The 12,090-nt window shown below is 34.2% G+C and overlaps 1 protein-coding gene across 1 annotated transcript in view; it reads right to left on the bottom strand.

Annotated features, from left to right (window-relative positions):
• LOC307179853 (uncharacterized protein) overlaps nt 1–12,090 on the bottom strand; it is a 1,051,707-nt gene continuing 1,039,617 nt past the window's right edge. Inside the window, exon 12 of the mRNA XM_079909530.1 lies at nt 1–130. Within this exon, the coding sequence (XP_079765656.1) occupies nt 68–130 (63 nt within the window). The 3' untranslated portion in view covers nt 1–67. The remainder of the gene's footprint in view (nt 131–12,090) is intronic.

Genomic DNA, 12,090 nt, shown 5'->3' with positions numbered 1-12,090 from the left:
AATTTGTCCCAACTGCGCATGCATGCAGTTATTTTTAGTCCCTTATAGTTTCTTTGTATTTTGTTGCTCAAGGAGATGTTTGTCCAGGTGCAAGCACTGCAGCAAAGTGTCTCAGGTCCCGGGTCCCAGCCTGCCTCAAATGGATATAGAAAATGTGAAATTATATATATGTTATGTATATGTAGTGGAATTATATATATGAATTGTACCCATACATAAAAAGGAAGGAAGTCTTGCCATTTACCACAACCTCTACAGACCTTGAGGGCATTATGCTGAATGATATTGAAACAGAGTAGGACCCTATGGTCCTTACCCGCCAGGTCCTTCACCTGCCTTTTGTCTGTAGAAAAACTTTAGCCAAAGCATAAGTTTAATCAGAGAAGTGAGAAAATGCAGAAACAAAGGAAAACAGTCAAAGGAGACAAATAATAATAGTTTAGTCATTAAGCAAAGTCAAGGACCTCTAGTTCCTCCTCAAGGGCTATAGATCATATCCTGAGCCATATCCTGTGAGCTGTCTTGTAGATACTGAAACCCACACCAGGTGGAAGAAGTTAACTACATGATGACCAGGCTGTAGTCATGACATAAACTGCCACAATTCTGAGAACTGGCGTCAAAAAAATGGGAACAAACCGACCCTGGAACTAAAAACTAACTGTACTTAAAACAATCAAGATGACACTGATTAGACCACTGCATGACCGATTTCAAGATGACTGTCAGAGCTGACTGTGCTGTTTCGGCATGTAGCCCCCTCCCTCCATCTATAAAAGCTCTTAGGCTCTTGCCCACTGATTGTCAGTGGCGGGGGAGTCAGCCTTTGGACAGGAGTCCGCCCGCTGCTGGCTTCCGAAATAAAGCAAACTTTCCTTTCCACCAACCTAATGGTGACTATAGTTAACAATACTGTATTATACATTTGAAAGTTGCTAAGAGAGTAGAGCTTAAATGTTCTTCCCATAGAAACGAATGTGTTAACTAACCTCATACACAAGTACATGTGTATCAAATGATCACATTGTACACCTTAACCTTACACAATATTATATGTCAATTATATCTCAATAAAGTTGGAAAACATATAATTGAGGACAATGATAATGTTTTACTCTTCTCTTTAATACGAGTATTCAGTCTATTACAACAGTGTGGTCTGGAAATATTACTAGCTTGAGAAATAGACAAGGTCTCTCATCTGCTGACTGATACTGTTTCATCTATACCTATCTATTTATCATCTATCCATTTATCTCAGATTTTTTATACCATGATATAAATATGTGTACTTCAGCATTTCTGTATTTATTGTGAGATTTGGTATTTTTATTCCTTTAATACTTGAACAAAATCACAGAAGTGCTATATGTAGTAGAGGCTCATGATTGTAGCTCATTAGATAAGCACTTTAGTTTCTTTTCACAATGATTAATTCATTCAAATAAATTATAGAAGAAAACATATATTTCTTCTGAAAACACAATTAGAATCAAAATTCAAGTTCTAAGCTGATAACGTTCTCATTGATAACAATAACGCCAACAGCACTTATTTAACCAGAAAAGCAATTGACTTATCCCAGAAAGACTTTTTATTTGTTGGGTTTAAATATCTCTTCTCATATGCAGCAACTTGTACTTTATTTAATTACTCAAAGAGGCTTTCAATTTCCATTTATAAAAAAATAGCTGTAAAGACTGTTTAAAGAAAACAAGTAACAACAGTATAGTTTTATGGTGAGGATTTCAAAGCGATTTTAACAAAATTCCATCACAGATAAAGTTCAAAGTGATAAATTCATGTTCCTGATGACATAGATTTCTAGAAAGGGAGGTAAATCCAAGGTCTGTATACATAATCATGGAATGATAATGTGCTAAAGAACTCCTGCCCTGTAACCCCAAAGAAATGCAGCATCCTAAATGGCTAAATTCACATATGGTGAAGAGCAGAGGATGAAAAGATATTGATCACAAAACAGTTACCAGCACTCTCTTTCACCCCCCATCAGAAAAAGGAGTAATCCATATTTACTCAACAGTCATGGAATTTTTTTAAAAAGCAAGGTTTTTTTTTCCTTTATTTACAACTGCAATTAAAAAAAATTTCTGGAAGGAGGAACATGTGTATAAGAATGTTTTATCAAACATATATGATATTTATAGTGAAATGGGAACAAGTAATCTTGATAGAATTTAGAAGTTAAGGATTTTTTTTTATTGGAGTGTAGTTGATTTACAATATTGTGTTAGTTTCAGGTATACAGCAAAGTGATTCAGTTAGACATATATATTTTTTCAGATACTTTTCCATTATAGGTTATTATAAGATATTGAATTCCCTGTACTGTACAATAAATCCTTGAATCTATTTTATATATAGTGGTGTGTGTCTATTAATCCCATACATTTCTAAGTTGGAAAAAATCATCTGGCTTCTGTGATAATATAACTTCTATTTATTCTCATTTTCTTTTCTGTCTTCTTTGTAGACTACTCAGTGTACACATTGATGTTGCCCAGGTGTGCTACTTCCCTTGACTACTTGCTCATCCCATTCTGTAGATTTAACTATCACTTTAGCCATATATATGAATAAACAGATGAGAGAGAGAGAGAGAGAGAGAGAAAATATCAAAATCCAGAGTCTCTGTAAGTATCATTCACAATGTTGGATATAATCCTGTGTTACTGGATATACAAAGAAACATTAAAATGTGACTAATACTTAAAAGGCAATCAATGCACGACTCTGTATTATACTAAAAACCACTGAAAAAAACACGTTAAATGGGTAAATTTTAGTTATGTGAATTATATCTCAATCAGGCTGTTAACAACAATAGGCAATCAATGGAGTTCAACTTTGAGATGATCTGTATGGAATTAGCAGACAAGATTTTAGAAGGATTTGTAGTTACTAGGCTCTGCTATGTAAAGAAAAATGTATGTGTAATGAATAAACACATAAATCTTTGCAGAAAAACTAACATTAATTTAAGTACCAAATGGAAATTATAGAAAAAATATCTATGGAGATAGATATGTACATCTAAATCTATGTCTATGTATGTATATATGTATGTATATATCTATATCTATATATCTACCTATATTATAATTTTCAGCCAGGAGTTTCCACTTGAGATTTATTTTAATAGTTACAAGTGTCTCTGGCCATCTTCCCTTTGTCCCGTGTGCACCTGAACTCAACATATTTAAAATTGAGCTCAACATCTGCTCTAGAACTCCACCTCCTGCCATACCTCTGCAGAAGCTGATAACAGATTCCACTCATCCAACCAAACTGGAAACCTGAGATTTTCCTTTGATCTCACATTCCTCTTCCCACTCACATCTAAACATCACTCAGTGCACACAGATTTTACTTCCTTAGGTTTCCTTACCTATTTCCTTTCTTCTCCATCACTACTAGATCCAGCATGGATAATTGGAAAAAAAAAATCTTTTGTTTACTGTCTTTGGTCTTATTTTATATTTTTAAATTAATTTTTATTGGAGTATAGTTGATTTAAAATATTGTGTTAGTTTCAGGTGTACAGCAAAGTGAATCAGTTATACATATACATGTGTCCACTCTTTTTTTTTTTTTTTTTAGATTCTTTTCCCAGATAGGCTATTACAGAGTACTGAATAGAGTTCCCTGTTAGTTATCTATTTTATATATAGTAGTGTGTATATGTCAATCCCAGTCTCCCAATTTATCCCTCCCCTCCTTATCCCCTAGTAACCATAAGTTTGTTTTCTACATTTGTTGGTCTTATTTTCTTTAAATCCACTCGCCAAACAAATCATAGTTATAAACTCAAATATAACCATATCACTCCTCTTCAGTGACTCTACATTTTCTTTGAAATTAATTCCAATCTCCCTTGCACTTTCACACACCCTTACTCAAATGAGAGGCAAAGCAGAACTGTGTTATACTTTCATTCCAAGGAGGGTTGATTTGATATACCAGTTATATTTGTGATTTTCTATACTCAATATAGTCTCTGTACTTTATATTCATTTTTTCAAAATGTTTTCTCCTTAGTTTAGAACGCCCTATCTCCTCCTTCTGCCTCACTTGGATAATTACTCTTCATCCTTTAAAACAGAACTGGTAACCCTATTTAGCAATTCCTGATCCTTCAAATCTTAGATTGTAATCTGCATTTTGTTCACATCATACCCTTTGATTTACACATGCCATTATACTTAAAGTATTAGATTTTGGTCATGTGTTTTGGTCTGACGATCCCATGAACTCCTTAAACTCAAAGAATATGGCTCATTCATCCTTGTATTTTCAGAACTGCAAATTGAGCCTGAAATGTTAGGTGATCAGTAAATGAGATGAATGAAATGATGCTGCAGAGAAGGAAAGACAAATGGAATTGTCAACAGCAATAACAGAGAAATGGTCATGATTATTTTCAAGGGGGGGGGATGAGAAGCTCTGTCTTGGGAAGTTGATACTGAAATACTGAAATGGCAATAGATTTTTTTATAGCATCTCCTGAGGACCTAAAGAGCATGAATTGATGTTGAAATAGCACAAAAAGTTCAGTTAGTGTAATATCTTTGGAATGCTTTGAATTGCAGTCTCTTTATATACAAGAATCTGAACCTGGGCCATCTGGGACTTATAAAGAAAGAAGGTATGGTCCCCTCACTTTTGAACAACTTTGTAACCATGCACCACCTTTGGGAAATAATCATCTTTTGAGAAGATCTGTTTTATGACTGAGATACAGAGAATACAAGTGATTCTCTCAATTGCTTAATAACAAAACTAAAACAAAAATCTTATTACCAGACTTATTTTCTCTAAGGAAAATAACCCTTTTTTCCAGTGCTTCGTGTGGAAGAAAATAGAAGTGAACTAACTGTTGTATTGATTCAATACGTAAATAAAACATGGAATGATTTGGCTACAGAAAATGCAGGTGTGAGGATTATTTAAGTTCCTCTTATAAAGAAAGGTGATGTCTTGACAGTGGCTTGAAATATTTCTCTTGAGAAAACTTTACAGAAAAACCATACTACCTTTTGGCTAATATTAAAAAAAAAAAACTGAAAAATTGGTATATAAATAAAATTAGGTGCATATGTTTCTATTTTCCTTTGAAAATATATCCCAAGCTAGAAAATGGTGATTTAATAATATTAGGCTACATCTGTCTAATTTAATTTATCTATATGTGTGTATGCACACATATTATTTATGTATCAGTGATTATCCCTTTACTTTTCTATTTTCTTATGTTACCCTTTATTTAATAACTTATTTTGAACTTTAAAAGACTAAAGTTTTAGAACTTCTTTCAGTGAAAATCTCAAGATTATTACCCTAGTTATTCTAATAAAAATGAAAGAAAAAAGGCACCTTAGAAGACTGACGATAATAACCATTATATAGGCACGAGAAAGGAAAGGGGATAGCAAAATATCTTACAGAATTAATAAAGTTTAGTATTTCATGTTATACTAAAGGCATTCCACTTAAAATAAAATTAAATGGCTCAACTAGGATAAAGATGCCACCAAAGTTGAATAACAAAATGTAAGAGTCAGATTCATTAAAGCTGGTTTGGGTCTTGAGTTCAATTCCTGAGCCATTGTCTCTGCCACCTTAGTTTTACAGTGACATTTTCCACCTTAGTTTTACAGTGACATTTTCCACCTTAGTTTTACAGTGACATTTTCAGTGTGCAGTGCTCACTCATTGGATCTTCATCTTCTCTCTGAATGATTTATGGTAGTCAGCAGCCATGAAATTGCAAGAGGGCCTCTTATAAATATTTCCATTTACTGAAGGAAAACAGCTGTACACATTTGTACACATTTGTATAACACCTAGTATAAAACAAGGCAAAATAAGGAGTTACCCTGGACCTGCTGAGTTCCTTCCTTCCTTCCTTCCTTCCTTCCTTCCTTCCTCCCTCCCTCCCTCCCTCCCTGTGTGGGAAACTTTGTGGAACTGCTGAAATGATTAAAACACACTCATGTACACAACCATTGAATCTTTGTCAAAAGATTAGCTATAAATTAACTTATTGAAGAAAAGCACATGCGTTGCATGTATACACATCTACATATATATACATATATTTGCATATTTAATCTCCTTAGTTGAAATCTTTTTCTCCTTCTAAATTCAAACATGCCCTAGAAATGAAGACTCCATTTTTTGAAGGAAGATGAAATAATCCTTGAATATTAAATCTTTTTAATTAAAGAAGAATTCATGTTAAAATAAAGGGAATAATCAGTTCTTGAAGACCTTGGGTTATTTTTGTTTGTTTATTTTTTCTTTTCCATTATGGTTTATTATAGAATATTGAATATAGTTCCCTATGCTATACAGTAGGACCTCGTTGTTTATCTGTTTTATATATAGTAGTTTGTATCTATTAATCCCAAACTCCTAATTTATCCCTCCCCTCCCTTCCCCTTTGGTATCCATAAGTTTGTTTTCTGTGTCTGTGAGTCTGTTTCTGTTTTGTAAACAAGTTCATTTGTATCATATTTTAGGTTCCACATATAAGTGATATCTTATGATATTTGTCTTTCTCTTTCTGACTTTCTTCACTTAGTTTGACAAACTCTAGGTCCACTGAAGCTGCTGCAAATGGCATTATTTCATTCTTTTTTATGGCTGAGTAGTATTCCATTGCATGTATATGTGTGTGTGTTTATATATATATATATATAAAAATATATATAACAATCTTCTTTATTCATTCATCTGTCTGGACATTTAAATTGCTTCCATGTCTTGTTGCAATGAACATTAGGGTACACGTATCTTTTTGAAATATGGTTTTCTCCAGATATATGCTCAGAAGTGGGATTGCTAGATCATATGGCTTAAGTTTTAATTTATTTAAACCTTCACCAAAAAGAAAAATGTAAATTATTCTCTAGGTTTCTACTTAGCACGTGAGTGAGTTCTAGGAAATTATTTAATGAAATTAAGACAATCAAAATTATCCTGATATAAAATAAAATCAATAATATAGTATTTTAGTAATGTATAACTGATTTTTATTTTAGTAAATGTTAGAATAATTATGTATACATTAAACCACAAGCATCTTAAAATGTGGCTTTAAAATGTGTGGTCAGGGGATTTTCCAGCTGCCACATATCCTTCCAGATGCTTGTTTTTTGATCTGTTCCACAGTTTGGGAATGAAAAAACTTATTCTGCAGAAGTGCTGTTGCCTGCGTTCCAATGGTTTCCTCCAGCTGTGGCAATGTTTGCAGCTCATGTCCACAGTGTCTTTGCTGATCAAAAACCTTGGCCTGAGTTTTAAAATACTGATTATAAGAACAAAGACTAGAAGAGCTACTTTTAGTTACATAAATTTAGAGTTGAATAGTTATAATTTGTTTTTGTATGGTTATTCAGATGAAATTGTATAACACAGTAATGAAACTTAAGGTTAAAAATTAAAGGCCAAAATAATATTTAAATAAGATGTGAAACATACAGCATAATCATAAAGTTAGAGACTAGTTTCCAAAAGTCACTACAGAAAACTGATCTCATTAACTTATAATGAGTGCTATGTATATAAAGATACGTATGCAAAATAAAAGCTTAGATATCTTTACCATGAACATTTGTAAGACAAATAACCTTTTCAGCAAACATGCACAGGGGATATTTTGAAACTCACAACACTTGTCAAGAGGAAATTAATTTCTCCTTGAACTAAGCTAATGTGAGTGTCAAAAATGCCCTTTGGAAATTTAATCGCAAGATAAAAGATCATGCGTAAGAAGTAAATTTGCATATATAAAAACCATCTATAACACAGACTAAATGTTGTTTTATCACAACCCAGTTTAGTAAACAATCTGGCTGTGTGACCTTGGGTAAGTCATTTAGTTTCGGTGTCCTCATATAAATAACTGATATGTGAGGATATACTGAGACATGCATTTGATAATAACAAAAATAATAAAGCAAATCTACAATGCATTATTTTTAATTAATTAAACATCTTTATTGGAGTATAATTGCTTTACAATGGTGTGTTAGTTTCTGCTTTATAACAAAGTGAATCAGCTATACATATACATGTACCCCCATATCTCCTCCCTCTCGCGTCTCCCTCCTACCCTCCCTATCCCACCCCTCTAGGTTTTCGCAAAGCACCGAGCTGATCTCCTTGTGCTATGTGGCTGCTTCCCACTAGCTATCTGTTTTACATTTGGTAGTGTATATATGTCCATGCCACTCTCTCACTTCGTCCCAGCTTACCCTTCCCCCTCCGCATGTTCTCAAGTCCATTCTCTACGTCTGCGTCTTTATTCCTCTCCTGCCCCTAGGTTCTACAGAACTTTTTTTTTTTTTTGGTTAGATTCCATATATACACGTGTTAGCGTACGGTATTTGTTTTTCTCTTTCTGATTTACTTCACTCTTTATGACAGACTCTAGGTCCATTCACCTCACTACAAATAACTCAATTTCATTTTTTTTTATGGCTAATATTCCATTGTATATTTGTGCCACATCTTCTTTATCCATTCATCAGTCGATGGACACTTAGGTTGCTTCCATGTCCCGGCTATTGTAAATAGAGCTGCAGTGAACACTGTGGTACATGACTCTTTCTGAATTATGGTTTTGTCAGGGTATATGCCCAGTAGTGGGATTCACAGTGCATTATTTTAGACATGATAAGAAATAGTTATGTACACTTATATATCATATATATGCATATTTGTATAGATATGAATTCTTTGCTTAACTAATGATGGTTATACTTTCTTATTTCCATATTAAACATATATATACATGTACTTATGAAAAGTTTAGTTGCTAGATTTGTTAATATCTTATACTTTTATGAAATACTCCTCAAATCAAATGAAGAAGAATCCCACAGAATCTTTCCTTTTGTGGAGTATTAATGAGAAAGATTTGTACAAAATTTTAAAATGACTATAGAAAAATGTTGAAAAGTGATGAGGATCTTTTGTAGTGAGGTGGATGGACCTAAAGTCTGTCATACAGAGTGAAGTAAGTCAGAAAGAGAAAAACAAATACCATATGCTAACACATATATATGGAATCTAAGAAAAAAAAAAAGGTCATGAAGAACCTAGGGGTAAGACGGGAATAAAGACACAGACCTACTAGAGAATGGACTTGAGGATATGGGGAGGGGGAAGGGTAAGCTGTGTGTGACAAAGTGAGAGAGAGTGGCATGGACATATATACACTACGAAATAGATAGCTAGTGGGAAGCAGCCGCGTAGCACAGGGAGATCAGCTCGGTGCTTTGTGACCACCTAGAGGGGTGGGATAGGGAGGGTGGGAGGGAGGGAGACGCAAGAGGGAAGAGATATGGGGATTATATGTATAGCGGATTCACTTCGTTATAAAGCAGAAACTAACACACCACTGTAAAGCAATTATACTCCAATAAAGATGCTAAAAAACAAACACCACAAATAAGGTAAATTAAAAATGTATGGCCAGAGCTTTGGGATGTTTATGTAAAACACTATTAATTTTTATAGTTGGAAATCAAGCTGGCAGTGTTCAATAATTATGTCTTTTTTAGACTTCTAGACTTCATTGGTTTGGATGACTAAGATATACAGTAACAATGGGTTTGTTTACCTTTAGACATAGACCAAGCGAACAAATATGAAAAACCAAATGAAATAAAAGTTTGTCAAGATTTGTTAAACTGTGAAATAGGATACAGTCTCATTATAGAAGCAGAAGACAATTTTTATTTTATTTCAATTTGCCAAACCATTCTTTATAGGCCCTCATCACAGCAACATTCTGCGGCAAGCAAAATCAGGACATTCATATCAGTACGGGGGGGGCGGAGTCAGAAATGAATTGTGCACTTATTCTAATTTCAGGGATCACAGAAAGAAAATTAAAATTAAACTTTAAAGCTGAAACACTCAAGACTAGACTAATAACATAAAATTAAAAAAATTAATTCAAAATTTTATGGGTATAGGAATATCATTGACTTAACTTGACTCTAATTTCATAGTATGATAAACCAACTAGTGTTATCAGTGGGACTAATTCAAGCTGTCAATCAGCTAAAAATAACACTGATTGAACATTTCATGATTTATCCTTTAGTCTTCCTCTTTAATTGTTGTTAACAAGCTTACTGCTTGGCAATGAATGAATAAATGTATAGCTCAAATGCACTTTTCTCTAAAAAAATTGGTGGCTGTTTCCTAGCAAAATTGTGCACTTCTTGGTGTATTCATGCTTTTTAATCTTTGCTTCAATATTCTGATTATGTGGGGGTTTTTCCTGTGAGTTCCTGGAGTGCAAAGACCAAATTCTCTCTGTCTTTTTATTCTGAACACAGGTATGGTATTGGCATATTAAAGGTGGTTAAGAAGTATTTGACAAAAGAATTAATGAGTGAAGGAATAAGTGATTGCATAGTGACACTCATCCTCAGTATCAATTAGACAATTACACACTCGAGCTTATCATTTTATTAATTCACAAATAGAGAGAGAGAGCTTAATATAAATAAAACAAATGTATCCATAGCTACCCATCTGCTCTCAATTTAAGATCTCATCCATGAAAGTAAATATATGAGGTAAAGGAAGCAGAGCCCAATGGTACACAATGTCCCTGGCTAGAGATATGTGGGCAGGAAATTTAAGGTCATTATGGGCTCCGTAAAAAACTACCTATGTGACCTTGGCTGCTTAACCTTTCTGGTTATCAGTTTATTTGTAATATGAAGAGGTTGCCTTAATGATCTTTAAATTCCCTGTATGTCTGACATTTTACTGCTATGATTGATAGTTGTATTGTTCAGGCGCAAGCTCTGTAGGGTCCTCATCACATGTTGCTTGAGGCACAGGCATAAAACCATTATAAAGGATATCAACGAGGGAAACCATAGTTCTAAAATTATTTTCTGTGCAAAATACAGTAGAAACACAGAGGCAATGAAAGGTCAAGTGGTGGTGGTAGTGTGTGGAGGGGGGAGAGAAAGTTTGCATGTTCAAGAGAGGTATTCCCCAAAATACTGACACTAAAACTAGGTTTTTAAGAATGAATTTTGCAGGGACACAGCAGGGCCTGTAATGGGATGAGTCATTCCTAATGTCAGAAACAGCATGTGCAAAGAAGAGAAGTTTGAAGCAGTGGGAACAAAAAGGAAATTGGAAATAGTTTGGTTTTGTTGGAGAATTAATTTGTGTGACAGGTTGGAGATTGGAATTGTAGTTTAACAACCATACCTAAAGAATCTTGAATTCCATGCCTGAGGGTGTAGACTTCCTTATTTGTGCCCTGTGAACCATTACAAGGCTTTGACATAGGAGGGACAGGACAGAACACTGTTTACAAAGATCATGATGACTGCTGTGTAAAGACTAACTCAAGGAAATAAAACCAGAGGCAGTGGGTCTTTTAAGAGGAAAATGAGGTGAAATTTCAGAGAGAGATGGTAAACTGGAGCCATAGCAGTGTTATGAAAAGGAGGGCATGATGAGAGATTTACGAGAAAGAATCAATCAGTGACTTTTGGTAATAGATTTGGAAATCAGGGAAGAATTACGGGACAGAGTAGAAGTTTTTTTTTAGGTTGGACAACTGAGAGCAGATGACTTCATTAACTGAGGTGGGCAACACAGAAGCAAAAACATGTTTTCAGAAGAAAGATGAAAACTTTGGTTTTAAATATGTTGAATTTGCAGTGCCTTTGTAACACCGAGGAGGGAACAGCCCATTGCAATTAGACTAACATCCATAAACCTTACTAGCCTTGCCGTGAAAGTCTAACATGATGCTGCTACTCACCCTCATTTCCTGCAATCCTTTCTTATCCTGCTCTAGCCACACACCACTATTTTTAGTCAAACGTGTAAAACTTTTATTCTTCTGAGCTTTTACACTTACTGTTTACTCTGTTTAGAACAATTTCCCCCAAAACATTTATAGAGCTGGTTTATGTTTATTAAGCCCCAGCTATTATGTCTCAGAATATCATCTTCTTAGAATCACCTTCTAAGACTATCTCAAAGTTGCTCATTACCTCAGTCATCTTTATCAGCTCC

The sequence above is a fragment of the Stenella coeruleoalba genome (assembly GCF_951394435.1).
Source record: "Stenella coeruleoalba genome assembly, chromosome: 21".
NCBI lineage: Eukaryota > Metazoa > Chordata > Mammalia > Artiodactyla > Delphinidae > Stenella > Stenella coeruleoalba.
The sequence above is the reverse complement of the archived record's forward strand: the minus strand, read 5'-3'. Positions and strand labels throughout refer to the sequence as shown.